This window comes from Ovis aries, chromosome 19, assembly GCF_016772045.2.
Source record: "Ovis aries strain OAR_USU_Benz2616 breed Rambouillet chromosome 19, ARS-UI_Ramb_v3.0, whole genome shotgun sequence".
NCBI classification, from domain to species: domain Eukaryota; kingdom Metazoa; phylum Chordata; class Mammalia; order Artiodactyla; family Bovidae; genus Ovis; species Ovis aries.
The window spans coordinates 12,456,600-12,474,619 of NC_056072.1; the positions used below are offsets into that span (position 1 = coordinate 12,456,600).

Below are 18,020 nucleotides of genomic sequence, written 5' to 3' on the forward strand. Positions count from 1 at the left end.
AACATTTTAAAAAGATGGTGAGTCCCCGTAGCAGCCCCAGAAACAGGGTAAGGTGCCTTTGATAGACCAGGAACTCTGAAGAACTTCACATTTCTAGAAGATATTAAGCAAATTGCATTCAATCTGGAAGCTCTGAGCAAGTCTAGAAACCTATAAGCCAACATGGGCAGAGACGGGGCAGCTAAAGAAATGAGTAGATCAGCTTTCCCCAGAGGGCTCCAGGAAAAAGAAAAATTAAAAAAAACACACACAAGCTTGGGGTCCCCAGAGGCTGGGAGCAAAATATGTCATGGGGTCATCATCGAGATAACAGGAGGGTTATTGGAAACCCAATAATGGGATCAAGGGGACTCTTAGCAGGGGTGGGACAGGACAGAGCAAAACAAAGCCCCCCATGATGTCCCACCACCAGCAGGGACATGAAGGGCAAAAAACTTGAATGCCCAACACACAGGCAAAATTCCCTGAAACGTTCCTCCACCAGTCTGAGTCCTTGCCCACTTCCTCAGTTCAAGGGAGAGCCCCTGCTGGTCAGCCAGAAGGGAAGCCCACACACTCCAGCCAAGCCTGAGTCTACACACATGTGTCCTTGACTCATCCGTCTTACCTGGCCCGTCCGGGAAAATCAGGGGCCTTAGCAATTTGAGACATCTGCCCCGGTTGCTAATAGTCATCACTCTAGTCCATTTATAAATCTGCTAGCAGTTTGGAAGAGGGGCCAAGTGAAACATGCAAAGCAGTGGCCCTCTGAGGAACAAAGTTAAGACCAGATACAGAAAAGACTTTGTCCCCAAAACACCTCCTGTGTTGGCTGACTCTAGAGTCTATTAGGTCCGTGAGTAAAGAACATGCCACTAGGAAAAAAATACAGATAACAAAAAAAGAGTTGCTAAAAATTAAAAATATGATTTTTGCAAAGTAAAAATGTCCATAGATGAGCCAAATAGTGGGACGGATATGACTGAAAACCAAGATGGTGGTGAGGAAGACAGTCAGAAATAAATGTACCCAAATGGTCAAGGAATAAATTGTAAAAAAAGAAGAGTAGGAACAGAAGGGATTTGTCCTCCCAACATCAAAACACATCAAAACAAGAGTAGTTAAGGATCTCCTTGGTGGCTCAGTTGTAAATAATCCGCCTGCCAATGCAGGAGACACAGGTTCAATCCCTGATCCAGGAAGATCCTGCGTGCCTCGGAGCAGCTGAGCTCGTGCACCACAGCATTGGGCCTGTGCTCTAGAGCCTGCGAGCCACTTCCTGAAGCCTGTGTGCGCTAGAGCCCGTGCTCTGCAACAAGAGAAGCCACTACAGTGAGAAACCAGGGCACTGCAGCTATAGAAAATCCCACAGCAGCAGAGACACAGAACAGCCAAAAAATATATATTTTTTTAAAAAAAAGAGAAGTCTGTTTGAGGCCATTCCTGGAATACACAAAACAGATCAACAGGATAGAAACAGGCCTTATGATAAAAATGACATTTCAAACCGATAGAGTTTCAATAACTCGTGGTCGAATACCTGACTATTCTTTACGAAGAAAAATAAAGGTAAATGCCCATTTCACATTATCCTCAAAAATAAATTCTAGATGACTTAGATATTTAAACATAAAAGTTAAATTGGACTTGGGTTGCCCGGGGAATTCTAAGCATAACTACAAACTCAGAAGTTCTAAAGGAAAATATTTGACCAATTTATGTAAAAATTTAAAACTACTGGATGGCAAAAAGGCAGAGGGAAAATAGTTAAAAGGTAAAAGGCAAACTAATGGAAAATGTTGGTAACAAGGATTATATATGAAGAGAATAGAGAGCGATAAAAATCCATCCAAAGAAAAACAGGAAAAAGCTATAAACAGGAAAGTTACAGTAGAAAAGGCCACTAAATATATAAAAAGATGTCCATTCTCCCTAAAGTTTTTTTTTTAAGTGAATTAAAACAAGTTATTCACTCTTTAGCACGGTAAAGAGTAAATAAAGCATGTTTGTGAGGTCGTGGGGAAAGAAAAAAATACTTCCAAATTCTTGACAGTAATATTAATTCAAATATCCTTGGAGGGCAAGCTGGCCTTATCTGTCAAGGTTTTAGATGTACATGCCCTTTGACATCATCTCTACATTAGGAGTTAGAACCCACAAAAATGTTGACCACGGCATTGTAATATTTAAACCCTGAAAACCAACGAAATGTGAAACGAGGAGTCCTTCAATAGTGCAGTAGTTAAATAAATGGTTACATCGGCAGTGAAATATTATGGCACCATTGAAGGGAATGGGGTAATTTATATGAACGGATGGGAAACTACACTATCCACTAATAAAATGCAAATACTTTGCAAGATGTTTGAGGAGATACAGTCCAGTCTGTTCATATTGATTCTCTCTAGAGAAAGACACGCTGAAAGCAGAATGTGAGCTGGGGATGTTTTCCTTGCCCTACGATTTGAACGCTTCCCCATGAGCACATACCACTGTTTGAGCTTATGAAGACACGGGAAAGGGTCCCTGCTGTCCACTGTCCCTTGGCCTGCTGGCTCTGCCACAGAGCTGGCTGTTCATCCCAGTTCTGTCCCCTCCCAGGGATCATCTGGTGCCAGATCTTAGACGGCCACCTGGAGGAGGCTGAACACCAGCTGGAATTCCTGAAGGAGGTGCAGCAGTCCCTGGGGAAGTCCGAGGTCAGAGCTCTGTGGGGGCCGAGGTTGCCCTGGGATCCCGCCCCCGCCACACCCCCTCCCTTTTCCCACCCCCAGTTGCCCCTTGGACTTCCGCTGCTCCTTGGCCGTCCGGCTCTGCCTAGTGGGCACTGCCTCTAAGACCCGGGCCTGCTCCCACAGGTGCTGGTTTTCCTCCAAGCCCTCCTGGCATCCAAGAAGCACAGAGGGGAGCAGGAGGCCACGACGCTGCTAAAGGAGGCCGCCGAGCTGCACTTCTCCGGCATGCAGGCCCTCCCCATGAGCTCCGAATACTTGGAACGGCTCGACCCCACCTTCCTGGTCTGCATCGCCAAGGAGTACCTGGTCTTCTGCCCTAAGCAGGTTAGAGGAGGGCGCTTCTTTGTGGGGCGGGCAGTGAGGGTTGGACTGGTGAGCAGGTCTGGGCAGAGGCAGGACCTACCTGGCCAGTCACTAGGTTGCTTGGGCCTCGGGCAGTCGGGGAGCCCAATGCTTTTCACATTTGCACATGCAACATGCCAATCACCCAGGAAGTGGGGCACAAGCCCTGCATCTCCCAGGTGATGCTCATGCTGCTGGTCCAAGGACTGCGCGTGAGGAGCGGGGCACTGGCCTCTGTTCATCCCAGGGAGGAACTGGGCTCCCTCTCCTCCCAGTGTCTTCTAAGAAGTATTTTGGTCTTTCCTTGTTTGTCCGGCCTTCCCAGACAATTGAGATTCCCTGTGGGCAAGGATTGTATCTTACATGCCTTAATATCCCCCAAGTGCCTCGTAATGCCATCCCACAAATATCTACTGACGGTACCACCATGAGCCAGATGCCATGCTTGATGGGGGGCTCAGAGGTGAACAAATAAAGTCCCCATTCTCAGCTCTTGGACAGAGTAGTACAGAGTGGATGGTAAATATATGTGTGAAGCATGAAAGTGTTAGTTACTCAGTCATGTCTGACCCTTTGCTACCCCGTGGACTGTAGCCCACCAGGCTCCTCTGTCTATGGGATTCTCTTGGCAAGAGTACTGGAGTGGGTTGCCATTCCCTTCTCCAGGGGATCTTCCTGACCCAGGGAATTGAACCTGGGTCTCCTGCGTTGCAAGCAGATTCTTTACCATCTGAGCTACCAGGGTAAAATACAGTAAATAAAAATGAGCGAAGTAACTACAGTAAGTAGAAATAAAGTAGGATAAAGTAAAACACATGTGGAATAAAATCCCTTCACTGAGAGTGTTTTCTGAGTGCTCCAGGAGAATAGGGCAAACCCTTGTGTTCCTGCAGCCCCGGTCTCCAGGCCAGATCGTGTCTCCTCTTCTTAAGCAAGTCGCTGCGATCCTCAATCCTGTGGTCAAGGTGGCACCAGCCCTGACTGAGCCGCTGTATGTGATGGCCCAGGTCAAGTATCTCTCAGGTGAGCCAGTGCGTCCTTGTGGCTGGCGGGGAGCCCCGGGTGAGTGTCTGCCGGCGCCCTGCCTGGGATGCTCCACACACACACCTTCACCCTCAGTCACCAGGTGTGCCCACTGTCCCCATCCTCCAACACCCCTGACTGCTCACCAGCAGGGGTCTCTCCCAGCCTCCCTTTTGCTGATTGCTTGCTTGATCTGTACCAGCTGACAGTCAACTGAACCCGACGATGCACCAGCACTGCTCTGATCCTAGGGGACAGCAGTGCTCAGAACAAGAGAAACTCCACCCTGGAGTTTGTGTTCTGGTAAGGGTACGTGGACATAAAGCGCAGTGTTATTGTTAGGACATGACCGTGCGAGGGAGAAAATGAAAGCCAGGGAGGGGATGTAGGGGTGGCAGTTCTTAAAAGGCAGTCAGGAAGGCCCCGAGGGAGGGGAACCCTGTGCATTAGACTCGCAGAGCCTCATGGGCCAGAACAGTCCCCGTCCAGCCTCTCCTAAATCAACGCCCGGATCCTGGAGAAAGAGGGAAGGATGGGGAGAACCCTCAGTGGGGGCCTGTTGTGCTCTCAGAAGTCTTTGCTCCCCATGACCTTTCACCCCCATCAGCTTGAAAGTCAAGCTGATCTCTGGTGTCCAGAGGCTTCAGAATGCCGCAGCGTGTCTGTGTGCTCTGGACTGTGTGGGTTGCACTCTGCCTAGAGCTCCTGGTCTTCCATCCTCAGTCCTCCCAGTGTTCATCAGAGTGCCAGGTTTACCCACTGCTCCAAGGTCTCCTGGGTACAAGGTGAGGGCAGGCCCTCCCTCCCCTGCCAGACACACACACACACGGATGCTGGCAGATACCAGCTCTTCAGGGACAAAGCAAGGTCTCCAGATGCTCAGGTTGTCATGGTGACACCTTCATATTTCTGCAGCACAATTGAAGGCTCAGGGAGTTTGGGACCCGGAAGCAAGTGCTCTCCACCCACTGGTTGATGGACCCCAAGCAGGAGCTGTTGAGGGACCTGGCAGCAGAGGAAGGAGGGTCTCCCACCAGCTCTCTATACCCTGCCCCTGAGTTGCCACTGCCTCCCACTTAGGGTCAGCCTGGCACAGGAAGGCCTCTGGGCCCCAACGTGCCAAGGCATTCAGAGCGCAGTCTCAGGAGCCCACGGCCCTGGACATAAATACTGACTTCGTCCCTTCGGAGCTGAGTGACTTAGATCACTAAAGTTCCAGTCCTGCATCTGAAAGACAGGCATGATGATACCACCTTGGTAGGGGAGGGGGGTGGGGGCAGACATTAAACCAGCCTTTCTAAAGTACTTTGCCTGTGTTGGCACAGAGCGGGTGTTTCTCAATTTGTGGCTGTCATGGTTGCGGCTATTACTAGGTTTTGTTCTGCTCTTAGGTATGGAAGTTGAGACTTCAGTGTTCCCCTGAGCCTCCAGACGGAGCAGTGAAGTGACTTAGCCATCTCCCTGAGGGTACAGAAGGAAGGGAGGTGTCACACCAAGGTTTGCATCTCCTGGCTGTTGTCTGGGTCGAGGCAAAAACTAATAGTAGTTCTAATTTTAGGAGGAGACCTCTGAGTCAAGCCGAACAGACACGGGATAAAAATGCCCAGCATATTTCTGGGAAACAGGACACGTAAAATTCCTTCTTTTACATGGTGGGTCCTGAGAGTCCCCAAGGATCCCTGGATGTAGGGGTTTGTTTCCCGTTTCTAGGGGAGTTAGAGCATGCCCAGAGCACCCTGCAGCGTTGCCTGGAGTTGGACCCCACCTCCGTGGACGCCTACCTCCTCATGGCTCAGATCTACCTGGCTCAGGGCAACTTTGCCATGTGCTCCCACTCCTTGGAGCTGGGCGTCAGCCACAACTTCCAGGTGGGGGTCCCCGATGCCCTGTCACTGCTCAGCATCCTACAGCCCCACTAGCTTCAGCCCCTACTCGCCTTGGGAGAGTAGCCCCAGGAGCTGCCAGAATCCCTCAGCCCCTTCTGCTAGCCCAAAGGCAGGGACTGGCTCCGTGGGATCCTGTGGCTTTCTCCCCTCCGGGAGCTGGAGCCCCATACTCTGCTGACGCTCCTCTAGGTCCGAGACCACCCCCTTTACCACTTCATCAAGGCCAAGGCCCTCAACAAGTCTGGGGACTATCCAGAAGCCATAAAGGCACTGAAGATGATCATAAAATTACCAACTCTGAGGACGGAAGAGAACAAGAAGTTCCGTGGGCCCTGCGTGCGCCCCAGCGAGCGGGTGTCCATCTTACTGGAGCTGGCAGATGCCCTCCGGATGAACGGGGAGCTGGTGAGAAATGCCTTGCTCTGTTCTCTTGCTGCTGGCGCATGCTGGAGGGCCAGGGTAGGCCTGGGAACCAGGCTCTTAGATTCTGGCTGGTGTTTCCTTGCACTTTAGTTTAGCTTTTATTCATTTGGGAATATCCCTCTCCCCTACTTTAAAGGCTTCAGACTTTGAGGCGCTCAGGAACAAGTTCTCACAGTCAGGGATTTCATGTCCCCCAGCTGGCCCTGCCCTCCAGGAACAGTGGCCCTCAACCCTGAGAGGCTCTCTCTCTGTCTCCTTCCTGCCGCTCTAGAGTGGGGATGGGCCATCCTCTCCCTGGCTTCCAGGTATGGTGGGTGAGAGCAAATGGAAGGTCTGTTGGGTTTCCTTGTCTTAGCACGAGGCCACCAAGGTCATGCAGGACGCCATCAACGAGTTCAGCGGCACGCCGGAGGAGATGCGCATCACCATCGCCAATGTGGACTTGGCCCTGAGCAAGGGCAACGTGGACCTGGCGCTGAGCGTGTTGCAGAGCATCACGCCCAAGCAGCCCTGCTACATGGACGCCAAGGAGAAGATGGCCAGCATCTATCTGCAGACCCACAAGGACGCCCGCCTCTATATCGGGTGCTACCGGTGAGCCCCGGGCAGGGCACTGACCGCCCCTGTCCCAGTGGCGTGTCAGGAGTATTTTCTCCAGATCGTCTTCTTTGCCCCAGGGCTTCACAACGTGTTCTCAGAGTGTGTTTGACAAAAGTAGGTAATTTCCCCTGGTGAGAATCTGAGTGTGATCCGTCGGTCAGTCAGGCCAACCTGCTGCTGAGTTGTAAGGACACAGGAGTGAGTCTTCCCTGAGTTCTGCTTGCCCCTCATTATGGTTCACATCCTGGTGGGAACCATCGTTCTGCCCCAGCCCCTGGCGTGGGGAAATTTCCATGGGGAAATGTTCAGCGGCTTGGATGTAACCAATGTGAGTGAAGGAGGATGGAGAGCCGGGATTGGGAGACCTCAGCAATTTTCTGTACAATTAGACGTTGGGACCTCAAGGGTACCTTTCCTATCCCCTTCCTCAGGCAAGACTCCATCTAGGCAATTCGGGAGGAAGGGGAGGTGATGCCACGAGCAGTGGGAAACCAATAAACAGTGAGATGACATGGTCTCATTGAAGGTTTAGAAAAGTAGGCTGGGACTTCCCTGGTGGTTCAGTGGTAAAGACTCAGTGCTTCCAATGCAGGGCCCAGTGGGTTCAATCCCTGGTCAGGGAATTAAGATCCCCACATGCCATGTGAGGCTTGGCTGGGGGAAAAAAAAAAAAAAAGGCTGCCTCATGAAGAAGGTTCTAGGCATTTGGGGTGGAGGCCAGAGGAGTGGGTGGAAGTCCTGGCCATGGTCCAGATAACAGACGAGGAGAGCCTGAACAAAGGGAGCTAGCACCACGTCCCATCTGAGCTGAGAAGCGCTGGGTGATGAATAAGTGAGTGAATGCATGGGTGTCGGACAGAATGAGGGAGAAAGAGAAGAGATGGATCCAGGAATAGGAAGGATGCACAGAGCTGAGCTAAGGTTTTGGTTACTTTTGCAGGGAGCTCTGTGAACATCTGCCTGGCCCCCACACCAGTCTGCTTCTGGGTAATGCTTTCATGAACATTCAGGAGGTGAGTGAAGGTGTCGTGACCTCACTAAGTGGCTGCACCCCGCACCCACCCTGTCCAGTCTCGCTTCTCCAGTAAGGGAGAAGAGAGAGATGGCAGACACTTTCCCCACCAGCCAGAGAAGGCCCTGGAGATCTACGACGAGGCCTACAGGAAGAACCCCCATGACGCGTCCCTGATCAGCCGGATTGGGCAGGCTTATGTGAAGACCCACCAGTACACCAAGGTCAGGCCATGCTGCGGTAGGAAGGGGCAGGGAGGGCCAGCCCAGCAGGGGCGATGGAGGAGGCGAGGGGAGACCCCCCTGAACAGGGTGCCAAGGAGAGGGCTCAGCAACTCCCCACCACCCCCTAACACTTGCTGAGGCTGAGGCTCGAGCCCTGTGCCAGGCAGGAGGCCATTGCATCTGAGGCTTCTGTGTTCTGGAGGGGTACACAGGCATGGTGACTGCAGGGTTGAGGGGAGGGGCACAGTGTGAGGTGCCCACGTGCAAACTCAGACCTGATGCCCCTATTTCCTGTGTGCACGAAGGCAATTAATTATTATGAGGCCGCCCAGAAGATTAGCGGACAGGACTTTGTGTGCTGCGATCTGGCTGAACTGCTCCTGAAGTTAAAGAAGTTCAACAAAGCAGAAAAAGTTTTGAAGCAGGCACTGGATCATGACTTTGGTGAGCGCACCCCAACTGTCTTCCCTAGCCTGCCTTCGAGCAGACATACTCCCTCTTCTCCTGCAGGATGGGGCAGGGGACAGGTACTGGCTGGGGCTCTGAACCCAGCCCCCATCCTCCCCCAACCCCCCACTCCCCAGGGGCCAGGAAACACTACTTTGAGTTTCCATTTTGCAGTCAAAGACATCCCATCCATGATGAATGATGTCAAGTGCTTACTTTTGCTGGCCAAGGTTTACAAGAGTCATAAAAAAGAAGATGTGACGGAAACTTTGAACAAGGTAATTGACAAGTAGACTCAAGCTGTCTATCTGCCATTTCCTGATGGAAGCTGAAGACAGGACTGCAGGTCTGGAAGGCTCCAGGCCTGGTCCTCTAAAGAGGATCTAGGTTACACCTCTGACCTCCACCTTCCATTTATCCCCCCACCCTTGCTCTTTTATTAATTGTGCACAGAAGTGCTCGAAACCCGCCTGGGCTGGACTGGAGAAGGCAGGGAGGAAGACAGTGCCTTTGTCCTCAAGGATGCTTGTGCTGTTATTAATAGACAATGCCAGCAGCTCTCATGCATTGAACGCTCTGTGCTGAGTTCTGTACTAGGCTTTTTGCCTTATTTAATTCTCACAAGTAGCCCTTTGAGCTAAGCACTGTGACATTCCTATTTAACAGATAAGGCTCAAAGAGGTTAAGAAATGTACCCAAAGTCACACTGCTAGTAAGTGGTGGAGCTGAGATTTGAACCAGCGTTGGCCCGTCCCAACCCATAGTCTCCTTCTGGGAGTGCTGTGTGCTCGCCAAGTCGCTTCATTCACATCCGCCTCTTTGCAACCCTCTGGACCATAGCCCACCAGGCTCCTCTGTCCATGGGATTTTCTTGGCAACGATAGTGGAGTGGGTTGCATGCCCTCCTCCAGGGGATCTTCCCAACGTAGGGATTGAACCTGCATCTCTTACGTCTCCTGCGCTGGCAGGCAGGTTCTTTACCACTAGCACCACTGAGAAGCCCCTGCTAAGAGACTCCTAGCCATTTTTTCGCTTCCTCTTCACTCTTCGTACCCAAGGGTGTGGCCTGGCACTTGCCCCTGGGGCATGTCTCTGTGGTTGTAGACTATCTCTGACTGCTTGACGTGACTTATCCTCGGGGTTTCCCACTGGATTTCCATTCCTCAGTCTGGCCTTCAGGGAACCCAGGGCTGAATCTGTGCCCACTACCCAAAACTTAACCCTGACCTCATTGTTTCCTCTTGCCCCATTGGTCTCTGGCTACTCACTTAATCACTGTTATGTCGTGGCTATTTGTGGGGGCTGCCTCAAATTCCCAGCAGGACACTTCAAAACAAATGCACCCAACAAAACACAGCCTGTGCTGAACACCTAGTGTGTGCCTGTTCTAGCCTATTGGACAACTGAGGTAGATCAGACACAGCAAGTGCCACGTGTGATGGAAACAGGTGAATGAGCAGAGGACAATGGAGTGTTTTGTTGTTTGAGAGCCTTTCTTTGCTCCTGCTCCTGCCCCCGCGGCAGTGACAGTTTGCCTCCTGGGTGCTCAGCCAGCAGCCTTGCCTGTCCAGAGTGACCCAGATTTGCTCAAGGGGAGCTGAGATGCCCTTGCTTAGACAGCTAGCTCTGAGATGAGAGCTTGGAGGCTTGCTGTGAATTGGCCTGAGACCTGGCACACCAGGCTCTGGGTTGTTCACGCAGAGTTTCCTGGTTTCCCTAGGCCATGGACCTCCAGTCTCGGATCCTGAAGCGTGTTCCCCTGGAGCAACCGGAAATGATCCCCTCCCAGAAGCAACTGGCAGCCTCCATCTGCATCCAGTTTGGGGAATACTACCTGGCAGAGAAGGAGTATGCCAAGGCAGTGCAGTCTTATAAAGATGCCCTCTCCTACACGCCTATCGACAATAAGGTGGGGTCCTTGGAGTGAGATCCTTGTCCTTGCCTTGAGACACAAAGCCTTGCAGAGCTCCCTGACTATGGATGGAGGCTGGTTCCTTCTCTGTGGTTCCCTGCAAAGGGCACAGACCCCTGGTGTAGGCAGGCCTGCCTGCTGATCCCAGGGCCCTCACCCACTGCAGCCCTTGGTGGCAAGTGTAGCATTTTCAGGTCCCCCTTGCAGGTGGGGAGAGGACATTGTGGCTGCCAGGGGCTTTTCTGGGCATAAAGCCCAGGCTAAGCTTGCAGGGAGGTTTAGGGTCATGTGAGAGGCATGGCTGCAGGTAGGAACTCCAGGTGGCTGGAGTTCACTCGAGGAGAGGAGATGAAGAGCTTAGTGACAGACCCATTCATTTATTTAACGTGTTCTCATTTAACAAATTCCCAATGTGTGCAAGCCAGGTACTGGGCCAGGACTTAGAGACACACTGGGGCAAGACAAGGTCCCTGCCCCGGGCACTGGGTACAGACAAGTACATAGGCAGTTCTGACAGCATGTGATACCCACAGAGGGGTCAGGACACTTGCGAACTCAGATGAGGGGTACCTGTTCCAGAGCCTGGGGCGCAGAGGGCTTCTCAGAGGAGATGAGATCAGAGCCGAAGCCGAAGGATCAATATGAGCTCAGTGGGCCCTGCCTCTCAGCGGTTAGTTAGAAAAAGTCATGACGATACAGTACTGGGTGGGAGAGGGGGAGAGCCAGAGACATCATCCCAGCGGGTCAGAGACGTGCTTTCATGCTTTGAAGGCAGAGCTGACATAGCGTGGGCGTGCGAGGACGAGGCCTGGGTGCCTGAGCCTTCCCATGACACGCGTCGGTTGCTCACCGTCTCGGGGCCTGTCCAGGTGGCGCTGGAGCTGGCAAGGCTCTACCTGCTGCAGGGACAGCTGGACCTGTGTGAGCAGCACTGCGCCGGCCTCCTGCAGACCGATAAGGACCACGAGACAGCCGCCGTGGTGAGAGGCTGCTGCCCGGGCCCCCACGGCCACAGGGCCGGCTGCTTCCTAGCCCGGTGACCCGCTCCGCAGGGCTGTGGGGCAGCAGGGGATTCAGCACTGGATCCGTCACCCCGGATGGGAGGGGTGGGCTGGCAGCAGGGGGCAGCAGCGTCTTCCCTCCAGGGCCACATCCGAGGGGAGAGGGTGAGGCTCATTCACTTCAGGGGAAACCACACCCACCGGTAAAGGCCAGGCGAGGACAGGTTCCTGGGGCTTCTGGAAGTATGAGAAAACAGCCCTCCCCAGTCCTACCCCTCTCTGCCCTGTCACCCAGACCACCTCCAGGGCTGTCTCCAGCAGAAGTGGGTAACCCCCATTCCACGCCGCTGCCCACATCTGGCAGTTCTCAGACATGGGTGGAGGGGCTGGCCCTGCAGTGTCCACCCTCGGCTTTTCCTGCCTCCTTCCATCCTCACGCCCACCCCTCTCCCCAGGCTGTCCCACCTCCTGTGGGACCTTCTCCCAGTGCCCAGAGATGCTCCCTAGGAAGTTCTTTCCTGCCTCCCCTCCTTTCCCATCCCCCCTTCCCACCACAGCCTCCCCTCCGTGCCCATGCAAGCTGCTATCCTAGCATCGTGTGCATTCTGACAGGTGATGGCCGACCTGATGTTTAGAAGACAGAAATACGAAGCTGCCATCGACCTCTACCACCAAGTCCTGGAGAAAGCACCAGGTAATAAACTGGCTGCATCAAGCCTGCCCGCCATGAGTGCCTCTGGCAGTTCCCACCCAGCAAGGTCTGCTCTCGCCCAGAAGGGTGGGCCCTCTCCCCTCCTTCCTGACCGGGCAGAGGAAGCCCCTTCCTCTCTGATTGTTCCCAGAGAGGCAGGAAACTGATAAAGTCCCAATGGAACGTGCTGGCCCTTTCCCAGTCCAAGGGGCCAGTTCCTGGTCTCAGGCAGGGCAGTGCTTGGTCCTGCCTGTCTGTCCCCAAACCCCAGACACCTCCCCTTGGGAGGTCACAGTCTCCTGGAGGTGGCTAGAAATTCTCCCCTGACATGTAGCTCTCTTCCCACTCACTGTAGCATAAAACCACCCTGCCTTGCTGAGGAAGGGGCCAGACATGAATAAGAGGCTTAGGCTAGAGCTCCAGCCAGGCCCATGTCAGTCACCCAGAGGCCCAGCAGATCACAGCTATTAGGAATGCAGGTCTTGGAGCCAGACCTTCTAGGTCTAAATCCTGGTCTTCCACTTACCTGATGTGTAACCTTTGGCAGATTACTCAAATTCTTTCTGCCTCAGTCTTCTCATCTATAAAATGCGAGCAATAAGAGTGACTACTTCATTGTGTCTCAGTGGAGCTGCTGGGGTGGCCATGTTCAGCCCAGACCAATAGTATCTCCTGGTCCTCTCTGCTTCCCCCTACCTGATTCAGCTACTGGTTATCACAGCCTGGAGGTTTCTGCTCTCTTATTTTAGACAATTTTCCTGTATTGAACAAGCTAATCGATCTGCTACGAAGAAGTGGCAAACTTGAGGACGCCCCAGCCTTCTTTGAATTGGCCAAGAAGATGTCGAGCCGGGTGCCTTTGGAGCCAGGGTTCAATTACTGCAGAGGCATCTACTGCTGGTGGGTTGGGGTGGGTGTCTTGGCAGGTGTGTGTACGTGTGTTTAGTCACTCAGTCATGTCTGACTCTTTGCAATCCCATGGACTGTAGCCTACCAGGATCCTCTGTCCATGGGATTCTCCAGGCAAGAATACTGGAGCGAGTTGCCATTTCCTTCTCCGGGGATCTTCCTGACCCAGGGATTGAACCCAGGTCTCCTGCATTGCAGGCAGATTTTCTACCATCTGAACCACTAGAATGTAGGAGGCTCTCCCCAACAGACGTGCTGGGCTTTGCCAGGGAAGCTGAAGCTCAGCTTCCACATCGGGAAATGGGGAGACCAGAGATCCTGCCCTTGCTTTGCGCAGATTCTCGGAGTGACCCCTGAGTGTTCCTGTTCTCCCTGGGCCTCAGTGACTTTATCTGATTATTGGAGTTACTCTTCTCCGCTACAGGCACATAGGACAGCCCAACGAAGCCCTGAAGTTCCTAAACAAAGCGCGCAAGGACCGCACTTGGGGCCAGAGCGCCACCTACCACATGGTGCAGATCTGTCTGAACCCAGACAACGAGATCGTGGGCGGAGAGGCTTTCCAGAACCTGGTGACCGAGAGCAAGTGAGGGCCCAGATGGCTGGGGGTAGGGAGGGAAGGCAGGGAGAGCCCTCAGCCTCTGGATTGAGGTCTGGCGAGGGCCTCGTGGGCAGGCCAGGCCAGCACCCTCATGCTCAGCCTCAATGCCCGCAGCTTCACCAGCAGGAAGGAGTTGGAGCAACATGGCGTGCGCACCGCCGAGAAGCTGCTGCGGGAGTTCTACCCACACTCAGCCGGGGGCCATACCCAGCTGCGGCTTCTGCAGAGCCTGTGCCTGCTGGCGACCAGGGAGAAGGCCAACGTGGAGGTGGCCCTGAGCACCTTCGTTGAGATGGCCCAGGCTGAGGTGCACTGGCTCCCGGGATGGGCCGGCGGGCAGGCGGGCGGCATGTTGAGGCGGAGGGCCGGGCGCCAAGATGCCTGCTTCCCGCCTGCACAGAAGGACAGCGTCCCCGCCCTGCTGGCCATGGCGCAGGCCTGCTCCCTGCTGAAGCAGATCCCCAAGGCACGCACGCAGCTGAAGCGCCTGGCCAAGGCCCCGTGGGCACTGGCTGAGGCCGATGACCTGGAGAGGAGCTGGCTCCTGCTGGCCGATATCTACTGCCAGGGCGGCAAGTTTGACCTGGCCTCGGAGCTGCTGCAGCGCTGCGTGAAATACAACAAGGCGAGGGGTGCATCGCCGTTGGGGCTGTTGTGGGGGTGGTGTGTGTGTGAGAGGCACTGGGGCTTTGTGGGCAGAGATGCAGGGATAGCAATGAGATGAGAAGAGGCAGGACAGGAGGGGTCCCGTGGACCACAGAGCAGGACGGGAAAGCAAGGCAAGAGGAAGCGAACAGGGTCAAGCCGTCTGCAACAGGGACGCAGAATGGGGAGGAGAGATGAGAAGGGTTCAGGAAATGGAAGGGTGGCATGCAAGGAGGGTTTGGTTGGGTCAGCAGGGGCCTTGGCAGGTCAGAGCAGGAGGGCTGTGAAGGCAGGGGTCATTCTAGTGTAGGAATAGCTGAGAAGAGGGCACCCAGTCCACCCTCTTGCTAGGGCAGGAGGTACTGCCAGAGTCCCTGAGTGGTTTGGGTTACTTCACCCACTGCCCAGCCCTTGCCCCCACTGGGTCCCACGCTGCTCTGACCGGCTTTCCCTGCAGTCCTGCTGTAAGGCCTACGAGTACATGGGCTTCATCATGGAGAGGGAGCAGTCATACAAGGACGCAGCCACCAACTACGAGCTGGCCTGGAAGTACAGCCATTACACCAGCCCTGCCATCGGTACAGCAGTCGGGCAGGCACGCGTGCATGGAGGAGGGACCAGGGCCGGGGGACCACCCTCCCGACCCCACAGCACAGGGCCTCTGATCTGTTTGTGGTGGGGAACCAGAGGGGTTCTTGGGTTATCAGAATGCCACCCACTGTCTTTATCCTCCCTACACCTGGACAGGCTTCAGGCTCGCTTTCAACTACTTGAAAGACAAGAGATTCGTGGAAGCCATCGAAGTCTGCCGTGATGTGAGCCTGACAGTGGAGGGATGGGGCGGGGGGAGCCACTGAAATCTGCCATGATGTGAGCCCCTGACAGTGGGGGATGGGGCGGGGGGAGCCACTGAAGTCTGCTGTGATGTGAGCCCCTGACAGTGGGGGATGGGGCGGGGGGAGCCACTGAAGTCTGCTGTGATGTGACCCCTGACAGTGGGGGATGGGGCGGGGGGAGCCACTGAAGTCTGCTGTGATGTGACCCCTGACAGTGGGGGATGGGGTGGGGGGAGCCACTGAAGTCTGCTGTGATGTGACCCCTGACAGTGGGGGATGGGGTGGGGGGAGCCACTGAAGTCTGCTGTGATGTGACCCCTGACAGTGGGGGGATGGGGTGGGGGAAGCCACTGAAATCTGCCATGATGTGAGCCCCTGACAGTGGGGGATGGGGCAAGGGGGCTTGGTGCAGTGGCAGGGAGCCCTGTCTGGTGTCTCATACCTTTTCTTTCTCTGTCCCAGGTCCTCAGGGAACACCCCAACTACCCTAAAATCAGAGAAGAAATTTTGGAAAAGGCCCAAGTGTCTCTGAGGCCCTAGCTGTGGTCAGTGGGAACCAGGGAGGGTGGAAACTCTCAACCTACAGAAGTTTCATGGAGTGGGGGGGTAGGGAAGTGGGTCAATGGAGAAGAGAGCCAGAAAATAACATACTCTTCCCCATTTCTGTGTGTGTGTGTGGTTGATTTGAATCAAGCCTAATCTGGTCTAAAGGACATCCCAAAGCTTTAGGTTTTTAAGGTGCAAGGAGCAATTTGACTCTGAAGAAGAAAGATGTCAACCAGCTTATCTTCCCCTGGGTTCACTGGGCGACTTCTAATGGACCCCACTTTTATCCCAGACTTTCACGGACCAAAAGGGAACAAAGAGGTGGTTCAAAAAATACCCTACAGCTCCTTTAATATTTTTCGGTCAGCCCATACCAGCCTCCCCTCTCCTCTGTGGTCCCCAGAGTCCTGAATTACAGAAGCAACCGCTCCTCCCTACCAAGCCACCCACTGGCAGGGGGCCCACACAGGCCCCCTCTGTCCATACATTCTGCCGCCTCCTCAAGGTTTCAGCAGGCCTCTGCTGGTCCTTACCAATTTGGGAGTTTGGGACAGACCTCATCACTCTTGCTTCGGGCAGGAAAAATACATCCCAAGAAAAACTAGCTCTGCACTTCAGCTTCAGTAAAAGACAGTGGCCAACTAATTCATCTTCCAGGAACCCTTTAACACCCAAGGGGACAAAAGCAGGGGTCTCTTTGCAGATGAATAATGTTAACTGTAGCTGGCAAGAGGGTGACAGAGGTCACCTTTGCTATGCTCCCAGTACTTCTCTTCCTGTTTTTCAGGATGGCAGTAATGGGCCAGGCTCACCGCAGGGGAAGGAGCTCTGAACTGGAGTCAGGAGGCCTAGAATCTCCCCGTGTGACCTTCCCCTCTGGGTATGTGTCCCCATCTGTGGCAGGAAATTAGACTAGATCTCTGTGTTCTCAAATTACGGTGCAAATCCGTGCCAACGATATACAGCAAACATCTGAAAGTTTCATAACTGTGCTTAAATATCATCCTTATATAATAGAGAAAAATAGCACACAAACTCATGGATTTGTAAGTGCTGTTACCTAGACTACTTCTCACTTTTAAGCATATTGATATAATCGATAACAAGCGAAGTATTTCATGGGCTTCTCTGGTGGCTCAGTGGTAAAGAATCCACCTGCCAATGCAGGAGACACAGGTTCAATCCCTGGGTCGGGAAGATCCTCTGGAGGAGGAAATGGCAACCTACTCCAGTATTCTTGCCTGGGAAATCCCATGGACAGAGGAGCCTGATAGGATACAGTCCTTAGGGTTGCAAAGAGTCAGACCTGACTGACGAAACAACAACAAAATATACTTAGTATGAGTAGGACACAGATAGGGCATAGTTTTTAAGCTGTCCAGTGACTAAGGTTTGGGAACAGTGAAGAGGTCAGGGTCCCTTCTAGAACAGCCTAAGTCATCCCTCATGACTGCGAGCCTTGTTTTTATAACATACTGATGATCACGTGCATGGCCTTTTGGTATGAGTCAATGGTCTGGAACACCTTCCCCAGGTTACCACCATCATTCCTATGGGAAGCCAGGTGCCTTTATTATGATCTGTTTTACAAGCTGGTTTCTAGGGGTGGATTATGTTGAGAGGTACCCCTGTGGCCCTAGCTGGGAAATGGGTGGCTTAGTCCAACCATGGGCTGTGGCCATGGGATAGGAACCTGCAGAGGCTTCCAACCAGAGTATTGGAGCTGTGGGGAGCTGCCACCCAGCCCCCCAGGCTGGTCCAAGCACAGCCTCAGCACCATTGGAGAGACCCAGGTTTTGGATCATGCACACTGGAGCAATCACAAGCGCGTCGGACTTCCAGGGTACACAAGGTAACTTAATGAACTAGGGTACTCCACCCTGAGATGCCTAAGACCTGGCTCTCCCTCCCTAAGCTGGTTCTGGGGACAGGTGGCCCCACTGCAGGCCAGACTCCAAACCATGAGTTCTCTAATGGCCACCCCACTGAAGATAGGACTGCGTGACCATGTCCACACGTCCTGAGGCAAGAGATACATACCTAGAGGGTCACACAACTGGCAGAAGAGGATAAACCCTACAGAAAGAGAGGCAGACACTTGAAAACAGAATCGAAAGTCACAAATATGCACCAGAGACTTGCACGTTCCAGGCCCTCCTGTGAGCACCGGTTTATGCGTGAACTGAACAAGCTTGTGAGGTGAGTAAC

General features: G+C 53.5%; 1 protein-coding gene across 5 annotated transcripts in view; it reads left to right on the top strand.

The window, feature by feature from the left end:
• TTC21A (tetratricopeptide repeat domain 21A) overlaps positions 1–18,020 on the top strand; it is a 40,295-nt gene that overhangs the window by 17,013 nt on the left and 5,262 nt on the right. The window contains exons 10-30 of one of the 5 annotated variants that reach the window (XR_006057140.2): positions 2,581–2,678; positions 2,838–3,038; positions 3,950–4,079; positions 5,790–5,947; positions 6,155–6,370; positions 6,744–6,982; positions 7,929–8,001; positions 8,114–8,224; positions 8,530–8,668; positions 8,846–8,949; positions 10,392–10,580; positions 11,453–11,563; positions 12,197–12,278; positions 13,025–13,175; positions 13,609–13,770; positions 13,900–14,092; positions 14,186–14,410; positions 14,888–15,008; positions 15,178–15,245; positions 15,729–15,811; positions 16,600–16,692. Coding sequence is in view for 3 of the 5 variants with exons in the window: in XM_042236509.1 (XP_042092443.1) it covers positions 2,581–2,678; positions 2,838–3,038; positions 3,950–4,079; positions 5,790–5,947; positions 6,155–6,370; positions 6,744–6,982; positions 7,929–8,001; positions 8,114–8,224; positions 8,530–8,668; positions 8,846–8,949; positions 10,392–10,580; positions 11,453–11,563; positions 12,197–12,278; positions 13,025–13,175; positions 13,609–13,770; positions 13,900–14,092; positions 14,186–14,410; positions 14,888–15,244 (2,939 nt within the window). In the remaining 2 variants the exon portion in view is untranslated. Of the gene's footprint in view, positions 1–2,580; positions 2,679–2,837; positions 3,039–3,949; positions 4,080–5,789; positions 5,948–6,154; positions 6,371–6,743; positions 6,983–7,928; positions 8,002–8,113; positions 8,225–8,529; positions 8,669–8,845; positions 8,950–10,391; positions 10,581–11,452; positions 11,564–12,196; positions 12,279–13,024; positions 13,176–13,608; positions 13,771–13,899; positions 14,093–14,185; positions 14,411–14,887; positions 15,246–15,728; positions 15,927–16,599; positions 16,693–18,020 lie in introns of those variants that run through there. The other 4 variants (XR_006057139.2, XM_042236511.1, XM_042236509.1 and 1 more) reach the window with 4 other exon arrangements.